The sequence below is a fragment of the Ictalurus furcatus genome, chromosome 12 (genome assembly GCF_023375685.1).
Source record: "Ictalurus furcatus strain D&B chromosome 12, Billie_1.0, whole genome shotgun sequence".
Lineage (NCBI taxonomy): Eukaryota > Metazoa > Chordata > Actinopteri > Siluriformes > Ictaluridae > Ictalurus > Ictalurus furcatus.
This window is the reverse complement of record NC_071266.1, coordinates 18,450,413-18,475,785: the sequence shown is the minus strand read 5'-3', so window position 1 is coordinate 18,475,785 and position 25,373 is coordinate 18,450,413. Positions and strand designations below refer to the sequence as shown.

The window sequence follows — 25,373 nt, the reverse complement described above, 5'->3', positions numbered from 1 at the left end:
GACTCAGCAGTTGCTTACACTGGAAAAAGCAAGAATGAAGTTGTATAAAAGAAAAGTTCAATAAAAAAAAGTGATTCAAATAGAATACTCTTCAAGCATTGAAAGTGTAATAGAATTTACATTTGATTTTGTATTTAAATCCTCTTTAAGATATGATATGCCTTTAGACAGTTGTGTCATAAATCTTCTTGTATTTAAGCATGATGCTGAAGGGCGAAGCGTGAGCCCTGATGGACAGGAAACTGAAGTCAGATTATGACTGAGCTTGAGCCTTTCACACCACCATTTAAATTATTGATTATGTACTGGTTCCATGGGGACTTTGGAAGAGCACTGAGCTGACATCTTTCCTTTTGGGATGCTTGCCTGATGTTCAGTCTGTTGTCATTGTTGTTCACACACACACACACACACACATGTAACCATGCACAAACATATATAACTAATACATGCATGCATAATGTTACATACTGTAGAATACAAGGGGGGTTGGGGGGTATACAAGATGTGTATTTCTATAAAAGTGTCCACATAAGTATAGAAATATCTGACAATGGTGATTTGCTTGGTCTCCATGTGTGTGTGTGTGTGTGTGTGTGTGTGTGCACGCATGCGCACTCGCTTCCACGTGCCGAATCATTGTCCTCAGGCACCTCTGACTGACTCAGGTCACATCAAGACCTCCTTCCTGGTTGCCATTGGGGGTGAGCGCAATTCGTCTCCATGGAGATCTCCATAGTGATTCTACAATTGACTCATTTGAATGCGGCCTACCAAATGCAACCAGCTGCCTGGTGTAATCACTGCATAGAATATAGAAATGAAGCTGAAATTACTGCATATACATTACTGAGCCCTTCATTCTTTGTTTTTTATGCTTTGGACCGTTGCATTTTACTAGCTTACCATCTTAACTTGCTCAAGGTTCAAAATACATCTTATCACTTACATTGAAGAAGCGATAGCTTAACAGATAAGTGTCTGCACAAGGGAATGGAGGGTGCAAGAGTGGCATTGTTAAGCTTTTGAGCAAGACCTCTAAGCACGATGAACATTTTTGCAAGGTCCACACTGCAGAAACGTGTCATAGTTCATATATTACAATGACAAATATGTAATACATCATTTGCTAATTTCTAATCTCTGTTGTATTATCCTTCCATAAACTGTTCGGACTCCAGTTTATTTTTTTATTGGGTTAAATATTTTTGGCTTACAAGACAGCCTTAATAACCTGTTTATATCTGAATTATGGTTACATGATACTATGCTGTTAATTCAATACTTAATAATGAAGTTTAACATGTTTGTAGTATGCTATTAATGAGTACGCTACACGATACAGCATCTTAAAATTGAACAGACATGAATTATTTATTTATCGTCACTTAAGGAGCTTGTAGCCTAACCTGTTCAGCTATTATTACTGCAACTAGCAATGTTACAAGTAGTCTAAATGTTTTTTTTAAAAAAAACTGTTTAATTTTTTTTCCCCTCATAAACATGTACATTTATATTGTGTGTTTCTGCATGTACTCAGATATTTATATGATAGCTACGGTATGACAGTTGCATATCTCTCAACAAAAAGTTACATTCTATTAACCTAGGATCTCAAGAGAGGTAAGCTGAATGGACAATATGTCTATGGGTCAACCTTAAGTGACCTCCTCAGCTGCTCTGAGGTCAGTTGAGAACCATTCTGATTGGTTAGTCTTGGAAGTTCAAATTGGTAACTGGAGATGCTACGTGAGGTAAAATAAATAAATAAATAAATAAATAAATAAATAAATAAATAAAAAAAATGAAAAAAACTTCTGAGGTCCAGACTTTGGTGTCTGTATAGCTAGTTAAAGCCAAGCTTCTAACCCTCAACTGCTCAGCTACAGTATATCATTTGATTGTAGGTTACATTAGATGAAAGAGTCTACCAAATCAGTAAGTGTAACGTAATGTACAAAGCACTATATGGTCATGCCCTAATATACCTGCTCACACTCACAGGTCTTCTCTTGAGTTGGTTCAGGTGAATTCACGTTAACCAGCTAAGTAAACTAGCTAAACTAGCTAGCTAATAATGTAGTTTTCTACTCAAAGTTGTTGCCATTTCAAGTTTGAATACAATTTTATTAACTTTTTGTTTGAAGAACTGATAGCTAAACAGCTTTCTACATTCTTGCCAGACAAAATTCTAGGCACAGTCACTTTTAGCTAATTGTCTAGTGACATTATCTATTGTATCAGTGTTTTATGTTAACAGTGGCAGTTTGTTAATAGCGTCTGTTACTTTATTTGTAGGTTTTAATCTGTTGGCAACAGAAGCTTCACATTAGAGGTCGACCAATTAAGTGGTTTTGCCTGGAACTACTGGTTATCCACAAAAAAATTGGATCCAAAAATCCACACTGATAGTTTTTCCCAGTTGCGTCTGTCACGGGAGCCGCTGAGAAGGGTCCTGTAATTATACAGTATGAAAGCGACCTCTAGAGGCGAAATAAAAATGATCACTGACCAATTTTGTTGTTGTTTTTGATTGATTTTTTGATGTCTCTATTTTTATTTGTTATTTGGAGTGTTACTTTTTGGTTCAGTTTGGATGTACATCGTTTATTTACTTTAAGATTTATTAATAGTTAACATATATTAACATTTATATATTTATTTAATTTAGAAAAGTGCAGTACATTTTCATGGTACAGTCAGTACTGTTTATTTTTGTAATAAAGTTCAGCAGTATTTTGAGCAGGTACTGCAACTTTTGTTATCGGTATCGGTAAAATCCACTATCTGTTGACCTCTGCTTCACATGCTTGAAGAGAAACCACTACTTATGTACTTCTGCTTGTTTGGACACCGGATAACCACCAGGGGCAGTGAGAATCACATGCACCTGCCAAGACCTTCCAACAAAGTGATGCAGTGATGCATGATGTGCAATAAAATTTGCAATAAATACCATTGTCATACAGTCGCCTGTCTCTGAAACTTTTCCCACTAACTGTCCCTGGTTCTGAATGACAGGGATCCCTGATCTGATGGTTTACACAGAATTATGCAAAAAACAAAAAACATCCAGTGAGTAGGTGGAAATGCCTTGTTGATGAAAGTGGTCAGAGGAGAACGGTCAGTCTAGTTTTGTGCTTAAAAGAAGGCTACAGCATCTCAAATAAGCACTCTTTACGGCTGTGGTGAGCAGAAAAGCATCCCAGAACACACAACATGTTGAAGATTAAGATGGATGAATTTTTTATCCGTTGTTACCCAGATGAGAATGGGTCCCCTTCTGAGTCTGGTTCCTCTCAAGGTTTCTACCTCATATCATCTTAGGGAGTTTTTCCTCGCCACCATCGCCACTGGCTTGCTCATTTGGGATTAATTCACACACTTAAAATCTGTATCCCGTGTTTATATGTTTCTGTAAAGCTGCTTTGAGACAATGACTGTTGTTAAACTCGCTATACAAATAAAATTGAATTGAATTGAATTGAATTGAATTGAATTGGATAAACTACAACAACAGAGGACCACATCAGGTTCCACTCATGTCAGCCCAAAACAGAAAAATCTGTGTCTAGAGTCACAATTATTGGAACTTCTAGAAACTCTTTTGAGCAAAATACAAATGAAGCATGTTTACATTTAACTCCATTTACCGTATAACTCTACATACAATTTCAAATCCTCCTGGAATTTACACCTAATGCCATGTTGAACTCTTTGAACGTTTTACTACCGACTTAATGTATATTTCACTTCATTCATTTTGAAGACACTAGTAAAATATTTTCGATTTCTTTTTAAGCTAAAGAAACTTTAGCTGCTTCTTCCCCACATCTTTATGATACTGACCCGTGCTTTCCGTGAAACGGCCATATCTGTGACACATGAGTCATTCCGATTGTCCAACTGTCTCCTAATCCCTCTTGATGACAAGCCCCCTTATTAATTAGAAAGGGGTTTATGAGTAATACCTTACACGACACATTAGTTTGTAACTCTCCACTACAACAGGTGCTCAAATGAAAGACTCTGCAACCTGAATCCTTTTAAAGCAGCGAGTTTTGGGATGATGATTAATAACAACTGGGAAGTAGGGATGAATGATTCATTAGGCAGTAGACCATTGCACGTCTTGGGAGCCTGGTAAAGTGGACCGAATGTGATAGCAACAGCAGCTACGCGTCCTGTGACTCATCTGTGTTCATTTATTCACACTTCAGTATAAAATGCATCCGAAAGTCATTGGTAGGCTCTCACACTTCTATCCTGACCATCTGGATTAAATGAAAGACTGAAACTGGAACATATGGCACAATAAAGGTAAGTTGCTCGTTATATTTTGTTAATCATTTGGGCCAGGTGCTGAAATGTGTTATTAGATCATGACCTAATAATAATAACATTGAGGAGGATATCAAAACAGTTTAGAGGTCCTGTCCATAATTCATGTTAGAGGTAAGCAAATTTAACAGCCTTAACAGTAAAATGTTCTACATGTAGTGAATTATGATCTCGATAGAGAAACATATATTTCATGTAGTGGCAAAACTACATAAGAATATGGGTTAGGTTAACTAGCCTTAATTGTAGCTGACCATGGACATGTTGGTTTTAAACTGCACAGGATACAGTATACAATTCAAGTATATTTTGATGTACTTGATGAAAAGGGAAAAAACATTCCCCTCTGTAAGTTCTGGACAAGAAAATGGTTCAGAAACATTGATAACAAGGGTCCATATAAAAAGTACATCAGGGGGGTGACTTCAGATTAAGATTTCACTTGTACACTCTTAGGAAAAAAAAAGTTCTAAAGTCAAGGGTTCTTTAATTGGTTCGTTGTATAGTTAAGAGTTCTTATCTCTTAAAATGGTTCTTGTTTGAAGTGAATAACATGAATTATCTCGGTACAATGGCACCTGTCAGTGGGTGGGATATATTAGGCAGCAAGTGAAGAGTCAGTTCTTGAAGTTGACGTGCTGGAAGTGGAAAAAGGGCAAGTGTAAGGATCTGAGTGACTGTGACAAGGGCCAAATTGTGATGGCTAGACGACTGGGTCAGAGCATCTCCAAAACAGCAGGACTTGTGGGGTGTTCCAGGTATGTAGTGGTTAGTACCTACCAAAAGTGATGAACTAGAGACAGGGTCATGAGCGCCCAAGGCTCAATGATGTGTGTCCGGAGCAAAGGTTAACCCATCTTGTCCAATCTCACAGAAGAGCTACTGTAGCACAAATTGCTAAAAAGTTAATGCTGGCTAAGATAGAAAGTTATCAGAACACAGTGCATTGCAGCTTGTTGTGTATGGGGCTACGTAGCCACAGACCGGTCAGAGTGCGCATGCTGATCCCTGTTTATCACCAAAAGTCGCTTACCTGGGGAAGAGATGGTACCTGGATGCACTATGGGAAGAAGGCAAGCCGGTGGAGGAAGTGTGATGCTCTGTGCAAAGTTCTGCTGGGAGACCTTGTGTCCTGGTATTCACATGGATGCTTCTTTGACACGTACCATCTACCTAAACATTGCTGCAGACCAAGTACACCTCTTCATGGCAACGGAGCGATGAATCACGATCGAGCTTCTGTGGGATGTGCTGGACAAACAGGTCCCATCCATGGAGGCCCCAGTGTGCAACTTACAGGACTTAAAGGGTCTGCTGCGAAGGTCTTAGTGCCAGATACCACAGCACACCTTCAGAGGTCTTTGTGGAGTCCATGCATCGACAGGTCAGAGCTGTTTTGGCGGCACAAGGGGGACCTACACAATATTAGGCAGGTGGTTTTAATGTTATGGCTTATCGGTGTAAAATCATAGACTCTCCCCCCCCGCCCCCCCCAGAAATGTGTCATAAAAATTAATTGGTGTTATGTATTGGTGGAAATTGCCTTCTCTTTACTACAAATAATTTACCATTTTTTTTGTTACATTAAAAAAATTTTTGTTACACAACCCATCATGCATTTAGGACACATTTAAATAATGAACTTTTCATTTTGAGAACCCCTGAGCTAAAATCCTATAAAATAAATCCTACAAAATCTTCCACTTTTTAAGTGATCTGTCCGGGATTCTACTTTTCGTAGTCTCTTTAACTGAAAAATTATTTTCATGGTCTTCCTCAGTGCAGATTTATCTCATGAATATAATTTAAATGTGTACAATAATATATTGTCTAATTATTAGATCTTTCAATTCCTGAACTATCCACTGAGAGAATACATTATGTCTGCATTGAGGGTATTTATATGTAGGCTAATTGTTTTTGAGTTACTGAGGTTTGGATTAAATTCGTTTGTCACATGTAGTGAACTTTTCATGTTTTTAACATCATTTCACAGGATTTCCACATGCTCCTTTACTTTTCACATGCAGTGTATGTGCTTTAATTCTCATCTCGTCTGATTTTCTCGCATGAATCAATCTTCTGCATATGTGATCACGCATTATTAACATGTCACATATATTTACTTGTGAAATTTCACAGCATAATGTAATGAAATGCACACCCCCCCCCACCTATTTTTTAAATCCTGTGTTCTACAACTCTGAAAGATCTTCAAATGAACTTTGAATATTATCACCTGATACTATTACGATTGTAATAGGTGCAAATTGATGAGGCTACCATGAACATAAATTAGTATATAATAAGTAGAAAAGGTCTTTACTCCTCCTCCTGTCTTGTTGCTGAGCTATGACTGTCTAATATGATGCCTGAAGCTCTCTCAGATTAAGTTAGGGGTCATGTCTTCATTGTGATTGGTTGATCAGGGACCAATCAGTGACCAGGCATTATTCATATTATAAAAGCTTACAATTTCTCTGGTTTAAACCAAAAACCATGTGATGTCCATTCCAGTGGACAGGGTCTGAAGGGGATATTATGTAACAGACCACTTTTCAGATTTCCTTATAAAACTGTACAAATTATATCTGAGACTACTGATGGTTTTTTTTTTTTTTTTTTTTTTTTTTTTAAAGCAAAGTCACACCAAATATTGGCTGTAGTGTATTACTTTTTATTGCTCTTTATAGTATATATCATTATCTAGACATGTTAAATTGCATTATCGTTGATGGTATCTTTGCTTTACAGCATTGCTTTGCGTGAGAATTTGCATAGTACTGTATACAACTGAAGATTTTCTAAACCCTGTTATTGTTAAGAAATGCATTATAGCCAAGAATGTTAATTATGAGAATGTTTTAATATATAGTTTTTAAAAAAACAACATAGTCTACTGTCCATATAATATTAGAACAATATGTTGATGAATTTATTTTGAAGATTGTTTTTTTTTTTTTTTTTCAAATCCTATTATTGGAATTTCATTTCTGGGTGCCATAAACGTACACTACAAATAAATAATGCTTTTAATAATAACAACAGGATGGAAGTAAAAGCTTGATCATAATGGAAATATATCCTAAATGATCAAACATGTATGTAAAAATAGGTTTGTTGTCCATTTTGACACTTCCTCTTTAGAATATGGAAGATAGAAACATTTTTTTCCTTTACATATAGATAGTAAACAGATAGAGGAGATTTTAATGGATATGTTTTTTATTAATTGCAAGAAAGCTTCGACAAGCTGGAAATTCAAAAACCGTTCACTCTATAATATGTATAAATGAAGGTTTTCTAAACCATGTTGTTGTCATTGTTGTAAGAAATGAATTAGAGAATACTGTTCACCAGAACATCTTAATGTGGTCAGTTTTACTTTAATCTACTGTACTCATACAATATTAGAAAATGCTTATTTTTTTTAAAATCCTGATATTTAAATGTTTATTTATTGATACAATTTATTGATATTTATTGATATGCTTGTTAAACTGTTCTTTTTGTGCAAAATGCTAAGCTATGCTTCTTTAGAATATGACAGAGACATTTAACATAGTCAACATCTTTATCATTTCATAAATGTATCAAAAATTAATAGCCTTTGAAATTGAAAGCCTAGACAAGGTGGAAATTCAAAAACTGTCCCAATATATCTGAATTCTTCTATGTACAAAAAATATAATGATGTAAAAAAATAGTGCTTACAAAACGTTAGGACTGGTGTAATATTTTGGTGCATATTTCTTGATATATTATTTGTGTTTGTGACACTGTGGAGGATGAGGGTGGTTAAGGCAGTCCCAGCGCGTGCGTGCGTGCGTGCGTGCATGCAGGCGTGTGTGTGTGTGTGTTTTGGGGATGGTGGGGGAGAGAAAAAAAAATCCCCAAGGACCTGCTAGTTTAGGTATAGGTCCAACTCTCTCTCTGATTGGTCACTGCGTGAATATGGGACCTATCGCACCCACAACCGCAAGGAATGCGCAATTTATCAGCAATTGAGCATCACGTGGACTTGACCGAAAAGGTTGGGGGTTGTTCCTGAGATGCTTAGGGTTAGGACATGGGCCAGGAGTGTTGAGGCAGAAACATTATCTATACTACATGACCCAGTCAAGGAGGATTATTAAAGATTATTAAAGAAGAGGAAGAAGAAAAAAGGCACACTGGATATATCCTAAACCATGGCTGAAGGTATAGTGTTGTTCCTGTTATTGTTGTTGTTGTTGTTGTTGTTGAATAGGGGCCTTCACATATCTCTCTGTTGAAGGTAGGCTGGCTTTACTTCATTGTCTTTCAGATTTAAGGCCCCCCCTCCCATCCCCTGCTTTCTTTCTTTCTTTCTTTCTTTCTTTCTTTTTTAAACATGAGCTCTAACTTCTTTCGCACTGATAGGCTTAGAAATACCCCCAAACTTCCTTTGTTTCTGCATTTCTACACCGGCTGCAATAGATTTCGCGTGAGAAATTCGAGGGGAAACGGGGTCGCCATGTTTCTGAAGGGCCCCTGAGGACCAAAGAAGGAAAAGCAGAAATATAAATTCACAGGACATTTGGGATTGGATTTGACGCAGGGATTATGGGAGAAATGGGATCGGTTTTTGGTGATTATTATAGAGGTGAGCTTTTTTTTTTTTTTTTTTAAATGGTATGGCTGGATCTAAGAATTTACTCTATGACAAATGCTTCTATTGAAGAGGCATTAAGGGGGAAAAAAAGTTACAATATAACCTAAATACCTTTTGTGGGGAAAAATGTAAACAATTTTCCGTGCAAATGATTGATACAATTATTATTATTATTACTATAGTAGTAGTCTAATAATAATGATGATGATGATGATGTAGGGTGTGTATATAATAGTGATGTTTCACATGGTTCAGTTTGAGAAGGAAGAATAATAACCCTGATGTCTGCCCAGAAAGCACACTGTTGCAGGACTGAAACACTGTCAGTACGCGCGCGGAGTGCCGGCGTAAAGCTCGCGCGTGCCACGCGGCGTAAAGCTCGCGCGAATTAAACGCGCCTTCAACGTCGCGCGCTCTGTCCGCTCGCCGTTTAAACCCGTTCTCGTGCCTTTCCCTTGTACTCCTTTAAGGGGGCTGTGCGAAGACCGAAGACGAAGAAACGCAGAACTCCGAGGAGGACTCGGCGTCATTCAGTGGCAGCGGCGTGTGTAAGTGGTTCAACGTGCGCATGGGCTTCGGCTTCCTGTCCATGACGAGCAGAGAAGGCACTCCGCTCGACCATCCTGTCGACGTCTTCGTACACCAGGTGAGACATCGGTGCCAAAACGTGTGCTGTTGACCTTACGAGTTGTCTAGGCCTTTCTGTGAATCACCTAGAGCCTCTGCGCGCGCGCGCGCGCGTGTGTGTGTGTGTGGGGCAAACTTTCATTTGGCTTAGGATTTTATGCAGAAAAAAAGGCACGGTTTCTTATAAACACTCTGCTGTTTTATTGCGTAATTGATAATCGCTCTGATCAATTATATTGGCAAGCAGATCCTTTTAGAGGAGTCTGAGAGACATGCATGCATTCATATTCACGTTCAATTCTCTCCTCTTTTGGACTGAGGAGCAGGAGAATTTCTTGCACGCGACTGTAAAGATGCAAAGGTGATCCATGTTGGAGGGAATATAAACACAGACTAGGACACGTTCACAGCTGATGTGCACAGGAATTGTTTGAGCAAGTCCTGTTTTCCTAGGGTTTGGGTGCATGTGTAACATATCTCTCCACCTTTATACAAGCTAAAGGAAGAGACAAAATCAGGGATTGAGGCCCCTAAAGCAGTTATGGATTTGTATTATTATTATTATTGTTATTATTATTATTATTTTTCATTATGCTCAACCTGTGCATGTTAAGCTCACATAATAGAAAATGCCAATATTCTGTCCTGAAGCAGCTCACAGCTGATTGCAGTGATTGAACAAAGCTTTCTCTGCATTTAGATTCTTGCCATTTTAACCAGATTAGCACTAGAAATATACTACTAATTATGTTTCTTCTAATCATGGCACACAAGACCCAAATAGAGTGATTCCATATCACTCATGACCCTGATACTCATCATTAGAAGTCAGTATATACACACAGTTCTATAATAAAAGTGAATATAATAGGTCTCATTCGTATTTGATGATGATCGATATGATTATCAATTGAATTGGTGCAGAAATCCTTTTACTAAACCACACTATCACAACTAGATTCGATTCAAATTCGATGATGTTTCGTTTTTAGAGGAGTCCGAGAGACACGTACGTGATTTCATTGCACGTTCATTCACGTTAAATTCTCTCTTTAGGACGGAGGTGCAGGAGAATTTCTTGCACACGATTGTAAAGATGTAACGTTGATGCAAATGAAGTGCATCTTATAATAGGGAATAAAAACAGGCATCAATACTAGTGTGCATTTATAGCTGATGTGCACAGGAATTGTACAAGTCCTGTTTGGGTGCATGTGTAGCCTAGCTCTCCACCTTTATGCTAAAGAAAGGGAGAAAATCAGGCATTAAGGCCTCTAAAGCAATTGTGGATTTTGTTTTGTTTGTATTTTTGCATTAGGCTCAACGTGTGCATTTTAAGCTCACATAACAGAAAATGTCAATACTCTGTCCTGGATCAGCTCACAGCATCGCAGAGATTGAACAAAGGATTCTATGCATTCAGATTCTGTAATTCTCTTGTCATTGTAACCAGATTAGCACTAGATATATAGTACTAATGATATTTCCTCTAATCATTGAGAGTGACATCCAAACCGAGTCAGTTCCGAACCAAAAATAACTAATTAATCATTAGAAGTCAGTATATACCGTACGCAAAGTGAATATACTGTGCATTTAAGTGCTCTTCATATTGGACAATGGATATGATCGTGGAAATGGTGCACAAATCGTTTACTAAATCGCAAATAGATTTGTTCACTAGATTAACCCTGCACCTGTTTCATTTTAGAGGCGACTGAGAGACATGGACGTATTTTCGTTTGCATGCATATTCACATCAAGTTCTCTCTTTTGGACTGAGGAGCAGGAGAATTTCTCGCACACGACTATAAAGATACTGTGATGTGATGGTGATGCATGGTTAAGGGAATACAAACACAGACTAGGATACATTCACAGCTGATGTGCACAATAATTGTTTGTGCAAGTCCTGTTGTTCTAGTGTTTGGGTGCATGTGTAACATATCTCTACACCTTTATACATGCTAAAGGAAGGCCAATAAAAATCATTGTGGTTTTGAGTTTTTCTTTGATTTTTAATGTGCACATTAAGCTAGGAAATGACAGTGCTCTGTGGTGGATTGATTCGTCTGTATTCAAATTCTGAACTTGCTATGTAACCAGATTAGCACTAGCAATAAAAAAAGTACTAATGATGTCTAGTCATCTAGTCATGACAAGTAAGATCCAAACAGTGCGGTTCCATGTCAGAACCAAACAGAACAAAATTCAGCCTCAGTATATACTGGCAGTCCTGTAAAAAGTGAGTAGACTAGAGAGCTTTATTGTCGCTCTAATCATATACAGGTATACAGCGTAATGAAATAGCATTCTCCAAGACCTTGCTGATAATATATGTGAGAACAGTGCAGGTACAAGATAATCACTGGACAATGTGTAGTACGATTAGAATGGTTACAGTGCAAACAGACAATAAATACATGCTAGTACAGTAAGTATGACACAGTAAATGCCCGTGTGTACTGTGTATGGCCTTGACTACATTACTGCTACTCCAGGTCACTGTAAAATTACCCCGAGATTAGGTCATTTCACAGATGACTGGCTCTGTAACCTCATCAGGTAATATCCTCCCCATGCTGAGTAAGATGTCTTTGGTAAACAACAGACCGATTAGACATTAGCCAGGCTTGATGAATGCTGTTTACTTTGGGGCCTTTTCTTTCCTTTTTTTTTTTTAAACAGCAAATTATAACATGAAGCATAACACTGAAAAAAAAGGCATCTTAGCAAGTAAAAATATATTGAATATAGTCCAACGTATCTACTATTACCTGTTATAAGTTTACAACAACTCGAATATTATTAAAGATCATTAAACCTACTTCTACATTTTTATTTGACTAATTTCAAGGTTGAACTAGTCTTGTTCCACTGGTGGATAAGTTTTACTAATTGCGAACATTTATTTCTAAAAAGAAAATCAAATAAAAGAATTTGGCAGTAGAATAAGAACATGTTAAAGCTTGAAATGAGTTAAAAAATGTCTAGAAATAAGTTTAATAATCTTATGTTTGGTTTGTTGTAATTGTAAACATTTTTTGATTGTATTCAAGATATTTTAACTGGCTAAAATGTCATTTTTGCAGGGAAGGATTGAGACGCTATACATATATGTATTTCCATATCATGTGGGTTACTCTTGATAAATTAAGCTCCAGACATTTTCTGTCCTTGAGAGAATTTCCTTTTTTTTTCTCATATGCATGAGTTCTTTGGCATTCTTTGTAAGATGCTGTGTCTCTTTCACTAGGGTGTGTACTACATATGAAAGAGACACAATCCATTTCGAATATCCCTGTCAGCTGCTGCTGTATGGGTGCATGTGCTGGATGTCTACTGAGTCTTTGTCTTCATTCAATGTAAATCAGCATATGCATTGAGTGCTTGAGTGCTTTAGACCAATTGGCTGTTGTTATTAATGACTCAGCAGTTTACTGTCTTTGACTTTGAGCCAGCCATAATTAAGAGGTTTGGATTTGGAGTCATTTGGTTTGGCTTACTATAGAAAATGGACAAGTTGCAGGGTGCTTTTTGGTATTCTGAAGCCGGCCTTCTCACAATGCTTCCTGGAAAGTTATTGATCATGCGCAGTGTAGGGGCTTTGCTGGGGAATCGGCTTGCTCTTGGGAGACAATGGCCGGCATTGTCAGGCTCGAAGAGAGGAAATCCTGCTGTCTGTGATATGTTACTGAGCAGCAAATGAATGAATGAATGAAGAGAATGCTTGTGTATGTTCTCCGTGAAAATATGAACGAGCAGGCGATACGAGGAAATGGATGGGGAGCGAGCGGAAGCAACAAAGCTGATACTATAGTCTGGGAGGATGAAAAAGAAAGAAGGAGACGTATGGGCTGAAGAGGGAGGGCGTGGATGGAGGGAAATGGAGAGGTCTTGTTAGCTGGACTCATTCATAAAAAAAGTCTTAAAGAGGAGGAGGGGGGGCTAGTGGAAGAGGTCAGAGGATGAAGGGATGGGGGGATAGTTCCAGGAAACCTTAGGTGGGGGGTTGGGAATGAGGAATGCAGAGCTTGTCAAGCAATCAGGATTGAATTCCTTTCCCACTGCCTTCACTTCAAAAGATCCCTTGGTTCATACAACGACCCCCTCCTCATGAGAGAGGTGTCCGGGTTAAGCTTGATGGCATGCAGTGGCCATAAAATGGCCCACCACAGGCTTTTCACCTTCCACTGGGGCACACCATGCTAACACTCTGCTAATGATTAAGATTTGGTTACCTGATTGATAGAAAAATGAGGAAGAAGTTAAAGACCACCTGAACTGAGCTTGTTCTTCATATATTTCGTGCATAATTTATCAGTATCTACCACTGAAAAAAATATTGCTTGTCTGAAATATTCCATCAAAGTGCTCTGACTTTGCCCACCTGATTTTGAATACAAAGACAGAAAAAAAACAATTAACCATTAACATCATGCCATGTAATAGCGGTCATGTAAAAGCTATTCTCAAGCTATGGTTAAAAGAAAACTCAAAACAGTTCACATTATGCAAGCAAATATGATTCCTGTTTCATGTTGTGTTGATGTCTGTGGTAGCCATGTAGGTTAAATATGGGTTTAGAAAGATCAATGATTCAAAAGAGGTCATGTAAGTTGGTGTTGGATTATGTCATCCAAATAGAACTCACCATCACTCAGGTCAAAGCTTCTCAAAGGCACTTTGCTAATGAAAACAGAAAACAGAACGTAATCATTCCCATTCGCAGCACTGGTTACTGGTAGGTGTTGGTTTGTCAAGGTAGACCTCTCTATCCTCTCTCTATCATTTTGCTTGTATAGCAACCATTTCAGGAATGCACACTTCCCCCTTCTCCTTCTTCTCCAATATCTCCTTGTCTCTGATGGTCAGTGTAAGGTTCAACCAGATAGCCATTTGGCATTGTCTTACTTTTCTCACTGGTTCTCATCACTATCTTCAGCCTAGTTGGAAAGCTCTTTTAAATTATGTAAAAATGTAGTGGCTAATGAAGTGTTCAGAGATGTCTTCAATGCTATCTAAAGGAGAAATGGGAAGTAGAACCGACAAGTAGATGTCTAGTTCGTGTTCTACCTTGGTATGGAATGAAACCTAATGGAAAGTGTTTTATTAAGCAATAAAGCATTTTTCACAAATGTTCACAGTGAAATAAACTTCTTAGTAAAGCACCAGTCATTGGCAGTATATCTAGGGTTGCTAGGTCTCAGCAAAAAAATAAAAAATTAAATAAAAATCCAACCCATCTTGAAAATCACCTTGAAAAAGTCCTTGAAATTACCCCCAAAAATGTTGTCAGAACAGTGACAGTGCGGTTTTACGATTGGCCGTGCGACTGGGGGACGGGGAAATGATTACGTTTAAAAAAATGAACGTTATGTTTCTTTGAAGTGTCGAAAATAACTGCATTCGTATTTATGTGCTGTACTCACGCAACTCATGACAGAGAGTATCAATGTTTCGTAATTACAAGTACTAATACAACCTGAAATTAATCATTCGACCATAGCAATCAATCAGAGAAACACTTAACTTGCTCTCCAATGTTCTCCAGTGGTGCAAGCTGGGGCGACGTGTTGCTGATGCAGTCATTGCAAGCACTTGTGCTGCTGGCTTCAGCTTCCTGTTTTGCCTTTTAACAATCCAAAATTTGTTAATGAAGAGGCTTGTGGCACTTTGTTTGAAAAGAAATCGACACAACGCTAGTTACAATAAACAACACCAAAAGATCAGTAATGTCACATTTTAAATTTGTGGATCTGTGTGAACATCCAACAACCACTGACATGTTTGCTTCTTTGATTTTTTTTTAAACAGTGACTCCTATGCCTTGGCATGATGGACTTAGGAGAGAAGAGCTTTCGTTTATTTCACTTCAGATTTTCTTAAACATTTTAAGGGTAGAAATATATTGTTTATATACATCATTTACCCCCAAAGTTCAGAGTTTCTTGCTGAATTTTATGGCAAAATTGCATAATCATCTTAATTCCCCATCTTTCTTTATTTGAGAAAAAAAAAACATGTACAGTCTTTCTTTCTTCGAAGCAGGTCCATGGACTATTTTTAAATAAAAACACCACCCATGGACTTGTGTTTCCCACCCGGAACCTCGTTCCAAAAGTATCCCAGTTTGGTGTAAGAAAAAAACACAACCCTGGCAACCCTGACTTCCAGGATTTTAATGATGGCCCAACTGTAGTGGTCTTATATATTTTATAATCTTTTTGTCCACCCATACTCTTGGGTTTGATGCTGATTTTTTAGGATTTTTACCTCAGATATTCAAATTGCGTTTTCTGCAAGAATTTACAAGGAGTCAATGCAAGCAGTTGCAGATTTTAAACAATGTTTGATTATTGTGTTGTGTGAATCTGAAACTTTAGATTGTCTATAGCTTTAATCTAATCATTTTTTCTCTTGGCATGCTTCAGAATGCTTGAATGTATTGGAGATTTATAATCTTTAATTAGAGCACTCCATCAAATGCACCATTGACAATTAAAATTTAATTTTAAGAAAATTGCATTCTCTGGACTTAGCTGATACGACAAGATTCAGAATAGTCCATTCTAAAGCTGTAGACAGTATCTGATTTATTAAATGGATTCATTCCCATGTCCAGGTCACATCATATCAGCTTAATTTCTTAATATCTGAACATATATATATATATATATATATATATATATATATATATACACACACAAAAACACACACACACACACACACACACGTGCTAATACTCTTAGCTGGAAATAGTTTCATATTCAGTACTAACCATTGTCCAAAATTGGATTGTATTTCAAACTAGACCATTTTATTCACTAGCTTATATATCATTATAGGCCAGCAAAGCGTTCTCCCAGTGAACGAAACCACCAGGGCGTCCAATTTGGTGCATTACGAGACAATGAATAAACAACTAGGGAACAATTTCCTTAGCCCTTTATTTCTGCTTCACAGTAATGAAACCTTTAAGCAATCATTTCTCAGCACTTCTATATAACAGAGCCTGAATGAACTGAATGAGTAAATAAACGAGTGCATTTAAAATAGTATTTAAAAACATACACTTCATGGGTGTGTTATATGACAACCTCGTATGTATGCAGGTTATATGATTGCATGCATAACTGATTTACTGTACTGATGTGAGGGCATTTTCACAAAGACCATATGATCTTAGAGTGGCTTTAAATTTCGAACAGAGCAAGCTGTACATGGATGGCTTCCGCAGCCTGAAAGAAGGAGAGCCGGTGGAGTTCACCTTTAAGAAGTCATCAAAAGGCCTGGAGTCTCTGCGGGTAACGGGTCCTGGAGGGGTGCCATGTGCAGGCAGCGAGAAGAAACCCAAAGGTGCCCAGAAACGGCGCTCTAAAGGGGATCGGTATGTACTCGTGGCTTGCTGTTTGGTCATATCACCACTTAAAATGGTCAAAATGGTATTGTTATGGCTTGTAAGATAAAGGATTTCCTCTGCACGTAATTTCATGTGAAAACTAATTGGATAGTCATTGTTTATCAGATGAGTGAATAAATGAGTGTTACTTCAGTACATTGACTTTTAGCTCTACCTCTGGTGTTTCTGATGTTTTTCAAATAATCCATCCTTTCGTCATCATTCGAAGAAAACTGAGGTAACCAGTTAAAAAAAATAACAAGGTGAGAAATGCACAGCTCATACTGTTTAACAGAGGAAAATGATTGCCCCCCAATCCCCCCATAATTGTAACTGACCTGGATCAATAGGTTGTTTAAAATCTCAGGGTTTAGGAGTTAACCCTGCAGAGCGATCGCCTTACCCACCTCCACATAGCCAGAGCCCTGCTGCATTGAACATTGTGGTTATTTTTATTTTGCTGTGAAAATAGCAGGAAATCAGGACGTTTGGGAAGAACGCACGCCAATGAACAGCGGATGTAATTGAATTGTATGTGCTCAATAGATGCTTTCAGACAAGCAGTCCAATCAAGTGTTGCATACCTTGAGCTTGTCCCTAAATTATTACAAATGCTTATTGGCATGATTTACACGAGTTACATCTCATTCTAAAGGAACGCAGATCTGGTTTGAGTGTTACATCCTGCTTTGTATAGCAGTGCGCTTTTCCTGGCGTTTCTCTCAACACGTCCTGATGTGCGTTCCACTCCCTGGTGTAATGTATGTTTCATAAGTCTCGTTGCTTTGCTTTGCTGTGTGTACTTTCTCCTGCTGGGAGTCATTGACACTGTCATCGTGCAACTGGGTGCGGATCAGGATCAAATCCTGTCTATTTAATTAATAACAGATGTAGATGCCTTAGGAAGGTCATAGGTGACCGTTCCCATGGCAACGGTGGGCTACGATGTGAGCAAGCAGGGTAGGGGGTGGGTGGCAGAGAGCAAGGGTTAGGGGTGAAAGGCCACACTGCTGTATTAAAACAAAGAGCCAAAGAGATGCCCGTTTCCCTCTTCTGGTTCCAGCTCCCTGTCCACACTCAAGCCAATCAATAGATGGTGTGTGTGTGTGTGTGTATGTGTAGGGAAGTGGAAATGTGTAGGGGGTTGGGAGCTGGAGAAGCAAAGAGAAAGGATCACACGCTATGTAAAATGCTGTGAGTCCATTACAGGTTAAAATATTGATACGATCCAAGAAATTTCATTTATTTATTGCATAAGCTTTTGTGTAAACTATCCGGTGACTTGACTGGGATGAGACCGTTTATTTTGTACAATACAGCTACCAATCAAAACCTGTGTGATTTTCAGTCCACAGTTCTTTCTTAATTTTGCTCCCTTTTTTAAAAACCTAATTGTATTATGCTTAATGTATTACAACATGTGTAATGACCTTGATGATTTAATATATCTACCTACTGTGGAAGATGGGTGTTTTTTTAAGCAGGCAGGTTTAAATGCCTTAACAATTCATAGTGGATAAAGTTGAACCATTTAGGCTTGAATAATGTATCTATATTTTTGAATTGCGGAAACTAATTGTAAACTACAGTTTCAACACGAATAGGTACAAATCCCCCCCCCCCCCCCAAAAAAAGGTCATTCTTCTTTCATTGACATGCTTCACAATCTCAAAAGTTTGACTGCATTGCCCTCTAGTGGCAATATAAATAAATAAATAAATAAAAACACAACAAACAAAAAACAGTCAGGTGTTGAATGAATTTTCTTAACTAGGCCAATCAAGTTCTTTTACTCAGGTAAAATTAGAAGTAGGGAGTCAAAAATCTACCTGAGTGAAAGTCAAAAATGATCTACATTTAAACATACAAGAGTATTAAGAGTTTACGTAAATATTTTTAGCTGATCAGAAAAATAACCATTCAGACATGAATTTGTATGCATGTATGTACAATGCTGTGCAAAAGACTTGGGCACATGTAAGCAGAAAATGCTGTAAAGCAATCAGGCCTTCAAAAAAAATGAAATGAAACATTTTCTACATAAAATTTCCACTACAATATAAATAGCAGCAATAAGTAATAAACTACACAAAGTCAGTATTTGATGTGACAAACCCTTTGCCTGGCATCGGTAATCTCAGGTAAACTTCATAGTTTTATTGGAACATTTTCTAAGCATCTTGTAGAATCTGCCACAGTTCGTCTGGAGACGTAAACATAACCTGTAAAATTACATTTGTAAATCTAAAAAGTGTTAATTCTTGACTTGCATGGGGGTGGGGGGGTGGGTTGGTTTCCTCCCTCTTTGGTTTCCTCCCTCTCTGGTTTCCTCCCCCAGTCCAAAGGGATGTATAGATGGAAGACTTGTATAGTACTGTATGTATGTTGTATAATGTGTAATAAACGTTTAATAATCTCTAGCATTTAACACAAAAACAACAGATTGGCTTAACATCAGGTGAAGATGAAAATAGAAGTGATGACAACTTTGAAGGTCAAAATGAAAATTCAAGAAGGAAAAGTATGTTTTTGCTCTTGTAAGTTTACTTAAAAAACAGTACAAGTATTGTTTCAATAGTATTATTGAAGTTTAGTACACGTTTTCCAAAATAGTGCTTAAGTACAGTACAGCAACGAAGTACAATTACTCAAGTATTTTTCACCCCAAGTAAAAAGTAAGAAAAGTAAGAAATAAGTTAATGTTAATGTGAATTTATCTCCATGCCTATCTAGGTGCTATAACTGCGGTGGCCCAGACCATCATGCCAAAGAATGCCAGCTGCCCCCTCAGCCCAAGAAGTGCCATTTTTGCCAAAGCATGTCTCACATGGTAGCCAACTGTCCAATCAAAGCACAGCAGGCATCGCCGGGATCTCAGGGAACCCCCACCTCACTGGCAGGAGAAGAAATCCTGATCCACACAGCCTCACCACCTGATACCTCTGATTGAATGCTGGATGGTGAAACGGGATTACAGTCAGGGATAACACAAGCACCAATCATGCTGCTCTTGGACCTATCTCAGGTTTTTACTTTTCTAACAGCATTAATGAATGTCGTCTCTCACTAACATGACATTGTAGTAAAAATCAGTCATTTATAATAGTGAGAGACTATGTAACCTTGTGGTGTGGATTGAACTTTTGTATTTTGGTCTTAATATGTTTGGAGTCTGCCATATTTTTTTTTCCTCCACTTCGGTTCTATTCATGCAAGACGAAGATTGAAGAAGTTGGTCATCATTTAAGATCAAGTTTCATTGATTTTCATTTGCAGGATTGTAGGAGGGATTTGTTAGTGTTTCTTTTTTTTCTTTCTTTCTTTCTTTTTTTTTTTTTAGCTAGCTAAGTGTCTTAGATTTGTATGGAAACAATCAAAAACAAACTATGTTTACATATTGCAATAAGCCTGGATGTTAAATCACAGTTGTGAAGCACATTTTTTTCCTTTCTCATTTAAGGAAGACAAAGCCAATGTTGCCATTTCATTTTTCAACACCAAAGAGCATAAACTCATTTACAGCTTTTATACTTACTGTTATACTTGATTTTGAGTGAATGATGTTTGTCATCAACTTCTTTAAGTTTTACATAGTTTGATTCCCATAGCCAGTTGTATGTTATGTTTAATTATGAAGCTGTTGAACAATGTGAATATCATCTCATTACACGCACTGTTGTGCAGTGTGATTTATCCAGGGCCTGCATTTCCAAATATTGCCTAGTAATTGCTGTAAGAAGACACTGACCATGTATCCCAATACTGTTCTTAACACGCACTTATCCCCTCACAACCCTTGGCAGCAAGCACAAAGCATTAGCAGTGATTTCCTTGGTGTCTAGACATATCAGCATGATAACTTGCTAAAAGGCTGGCTTGCAAATGAGATAAAGATAAATTAAAGAAGTTATGTTAGCTGTCAAGTATAGACAGAGTAGTTGGATATATAATATATCAATGCCAATTTGAAAGTCAACTATTGAATTGTACAGATTTTGTTTTTCATGTTTACAGTCCATCATGCAATGTTCATATTTTACAGGGTGTCCCAAAAGTCTCCAAACATTGGGGAAATTGACACTTTTTAGCAAAATGCTTTCATAATTAGTTTATATTATATATATATATATATATATATATATATATATATATATATATATGAATATATATATATATATTCAGATCGCCTTTAAGAATGCCTTTGACGAAAGAAGAACGTATTGAAATCATTCTCATGGCTGGATTGGATAGCTGTCGCAAGGTTGCGATGGACAGGAAATATGGCAAGCACATCATCACACACAATACTGTTGCCAAACTTATTAACAAATTCAAAAAGACTGGAAGTGATGCGGACCAACTGAGACGTGGACGTCCATGAACATCCACTGACGAAGGCATAACCGACGTGGTGCTGGTGTACATAGTCCCCTATGTATGGAGACTTTTGGGACACTCTGTAGCATCAAGACCACAGTGTCTACTGTCCAAGGTCTGCTCCTATGTGTACAGTCAGCCCTAAGATCGTCAAGTGCAGTGTTAAGAGCAGTATTGGAGTATCACTATTTTTTGATCATACATTTGGGAATCCATGGCCAAGTTAGCTTATTGCACTGTCACTTGTCATTTCATTTCAGAGAACTAGAGTTATAGTTGGTGATGTTAGCTGGTTACATTACACTTTCTAATCCCAACAAATCAGGGCATATCAGAGAAACGTCCCAATTGGGGATTCATCCTACTCATATTTGTTATATGAAAAAAAAAAAACCCTGTTTAGATATGGCTAGTAAAGGAGATTATTTTTTTCTGGATTATGCTTATTATTCCAGTTTTAGAGTGAATGGTTGGCGTTTACTCATAGTTGACTCCTCTTTTATAGGGGACTCTGATGAACCTGACCATATTCTAATATAAATACTAATTGTAATCTTTGTATAACATGATTATTTATTTGTAGCTCAAGTTTACCTCAGAATTTATGTTAACATGGTGGAGATACTAGTTCTCAATCACAACTAGATTTAGGTTATTAAAATATTCTTGCAATACTTCTTGCAGGTATAAGCGTGTGACCAGTGTATTCTGTATATTTAATCTATGCCAAATGTGAAGCAATCTAAACTGCTCCACGAACTATATTTAAAGAGCATTCAAAGTGGACCTAAATTTCAGTTAAATATTTCAACCATATTGTCACTATGACTGAAGTCAGGCAATTCAGAGTTCCTTGTTCGTTTCCGTCTCAGGGAAAATCACAAACGTGTGCTTTCTGGAAAGGACAAAAATAATCTAAAAAAGCGTTGCCAGTTTGGTAAAAAAAGAAAAAAGGTTTAGAACTTGCCCAAAGCCGAGCCAAAATTACAGTGGTACTCTGGTATTTTGTATTGGAAATCCCTGTTAATTTAAAAGGATGTTTGAAAAAGTTTTCAGGCCATTTTGAATGTCTCAGTAAATCAAAGTGACTGATTTGTGGCATAACCTTGAAGATTTTCCCAATTTTCCCACTTTCCCAGTGTTAGGAAATTCAAATGGCATTCAACCCATGTCTTATGCAGTTTTCTTAAACACTGTATACGCTGATCTTAAAAAACATTGTATGTGTCAGTCACACACAGCGTGTGTGATTGAGGAGCCTAGACGTACGTTTATGTGTCATCAAACGATTGGTGAGAATTATTTTTTGCATCTGGATTTATACTTTAGAGTAGTCTGTACCATAAACAGACACATGCACATTTGTACCTCCAAATCAATCACTTTTGAAATGCATGAGACCTGCTCCAGCCTTGTATATTGTTCTTGTATATTTCCCCACATAATAATATAATTGTTTTATTCTCTATTTGCATGGTAGTTGATGTTAGAGTAGAATAGTGCCATGTAGGCATAGCATTTCAGTTTGAAAAAGCTGAAAACAAAGCTGCTGATTAGTAGTGATAAGAAGTATTCCAACTGAGTATTGGCTGTGTCTACAGTTATCCTTTTTTCTTTTATTTGGGACTGGGTTATTTCTTCCTTCCTTTTTTTTTTTTTTAAATTTTTTTTATTTTTTAAAGAGAAAACAAGGCATGTACCTTGTTCAGAATCTATACAAGTCTACCTCAGGATGTTGAAATTTAAGTGGACCTGGACTGAGTCTGCCCCTCTAACCAGTACAGTGTCCAATTAAATGTGTAAGTAATGTGAAAGGTGTATGTGTGTGTGTGTGTATTTGTGTGTTTTGTGTGAGTGTGCATGTTATTTAGTTTTTAGTGCTAAAATTATTTCAAGTGTAATAGCAAAGTCAAGGTGTTGTGACTTGGAATGCAAGTTCTTTTGCAAGATATCAGTGGCTTTAGAACAAAAGCTGAAAAATGCTGTTAGAAATTCACTTTGAGGTTAAAATACACACAGTAGTTTGTGTGAACCGCTTAGACATTGTCTTATCATTTTCTCTGGAGAAGGCAACATTGCTATCAGTGTAAAAACAAACAAAAAAAATGTTCTCAGAAAAGTTAATGGATGGAAACATTAAAGATGAGAATTAGACCACCATTATTCCTAAACAAATCATGAGGAACAATTCCATAAATATCAAAGTATCTTTAAATGTGCCTGTAAAAACTGCATTGTGCACAATGGGTACTTTTTCAAGCCATCTAAAATAGATACAAATCCAAAATCTATACTTTGAATTAAAATGTCTTCTAAGTTCATTAATGTATTTAATAGCTTCACTCTGACATGATGTGTTTAATAATTGATGCTCATGGCTTTTGTTTGAAGCACAAGCAGGAATCATATCTCATTTATATAATATTCTTTGTGGTTGGAATTTGTGTTGTTTCGGACATTTTATGTTGCCGTCAAACCTGCGCATTACATTCAGTGTTCGGTGAAGTTTGAAAGATCTATTTTGTATTCAAATGACCAAAGAATGTAGCCATGTTGTGGCAAGCCAGTGGCTTCATTATGGAGCCCCGTATGAATGGCCTCAACAGTCACCCAAGTGCATGGGTTCAGCTGTCAGCTTGATCTTTTTCAACATATTGTGACAAAGCATGCAAAGAATGTTGTGACCAAGAATGTTTTAGTGTGACTATTCACTACTTGCTTTCTAGTGAATAAATATCTTTAAATATTATGCAATTGCTGCATGATTTCCTTTCTTTTAAATAAAATGAACATCGTGTCTCTTTAACATCAGTGCACTATTACTATTACAAAATATAAAACATACTGTACCTTGCCATGCTCAGAAATGTCTGTTCTATATCTGGATTTCATTTGAGATACCTTGTTATTCACATGCTCATGCAGGCTGATGCTTCCCACTAGAGTGGTTTGTTTTCCCTTGACATCATGTCAGTTTTTTTCTCCTCAGTTGGGTTTGCCCCCATAGATCATGCTATACCGAGTGGATAGCCACAATAACCATGCTGCAACACTTGCACCCAGCAACCAATGCCTGAATCTCTTTGGAAGCTATACATGGGCATCAGCTCATTGCCTCAGCACTGAACATCTCAATGAAATAGTGACTCAGGCATATACCTGAGTGCTGAAAACTCTGTGAAATAGCTGATTGACACTTCTAGTAGTGGGACCCCTATGCCAGGATATGGGATATGGGGAAACTCTCCACTAACATGGGTTATACACTCTGTCAAGTGTAGTTAGCACGAATCGACCATGCAGAATCTGCCTTTTGTGTCAATTTTCTGGCCTGCCGCCAAAGAGGCCCTGGTTAGGAGCATGCAGGTATCAGAATCACAAATCCAGCATGGCCAACGCACCATTCATGTTGGTATCTTTAAGTCAATCTGGTTATACGGTACATGCTGCATGGTATTATTTAATCCAGACAGCATCCATCTGCCAAGTGTTCATCTGCCATAGAGGAAAGATACAAAAGGGCATCCTCACCTAAGCCTAGAAGATGGCTTGCCGGGTGGTGGAAATAATCACCGTGTCCTATAGAATGGTTGGATGCCTAGCTCTTACGGTGACAAGCCACTCTAAGTGGAGCACGTCCCCCCTTCATGGGCATTATTTAGAGGCTAGACTGCTGCTCCAGGATATCTGTGCCACTGTTACCTGCGCATCACCAGCCACCATCTCTAAGTTCTACAAGGTTAACATCACCCTTTCACTGGTGTGAGTGTGGCAGTCATCTCTGAGAACATTTCAGGCTAGTCTTTAGGTATGCCCTGTAACTCTTGACATTTGTGGCATACATTATCCAGTTGTTTCTTACTGTTGATGGCCATGTCAATGCCTATGCTGATGCCTAGGTCCATGCCTAGATGCTCTCTAACAAGAGCCTGATTTGTCCAGATTATTTGTCCTATTTCCAGACTCTTTGAAATGGCACACAGTCAGCAAATT

At 37.7% G+C, this 25,373-nt stretch overlaps 1 protein-coding gene across 1 annotated transcript; it reads left to right on the top strand.

Annotated features, from left to right (window-relative positions):
* The first annotated feature begins 610 nt into the window (after positions 1 to 610).
* On the top strand, positions 611 to 20,995 carry lin28ab (lin-28 homolog Ab). The gene is made up of 4 exons (XM_053638846.1): positions 611 to 704; positions 9,445 to 9,620; positions 16,813 to 16,991; positions 19,737 to 20,995. Exons 1-4 carry the CDS (start codon positions 611 to 613, stop codon positions 19,951 to 19,953), a joined length of 666 nt encoding a protein of 221 aa, XP_053494821.1. The 3' UTR covers positions 19,954 to 20,995.
* Positions 20,996 to 25,373: the final 4,378 nt, after the last annotated feature.

Excerpts from the sequence above, each read along its gene's own strand:
- lin28ab (XM_053638846.1), top strand. The coding sequence starts at position 611 with ATGCGCACTCGCTTCCACGTGCCGAATCATTGTCCTCAGGCACCTCTG. Across the intron at positions 705-9,444 it reads CTTCCTGGTTGCCATTGGGG|GGGGCTGTGCGAAGACCGAA; the intron begins GTGAGCGCAATT and ends TACTCCTTTAAG. Across the intron at positions 9,621-16,812 it reads TCGACGTCTTCGTACACCAG|AGCAAGCTGTACATGGATGG; the intron begins GTGAGACATCGG and ends AATTTCGAACAG.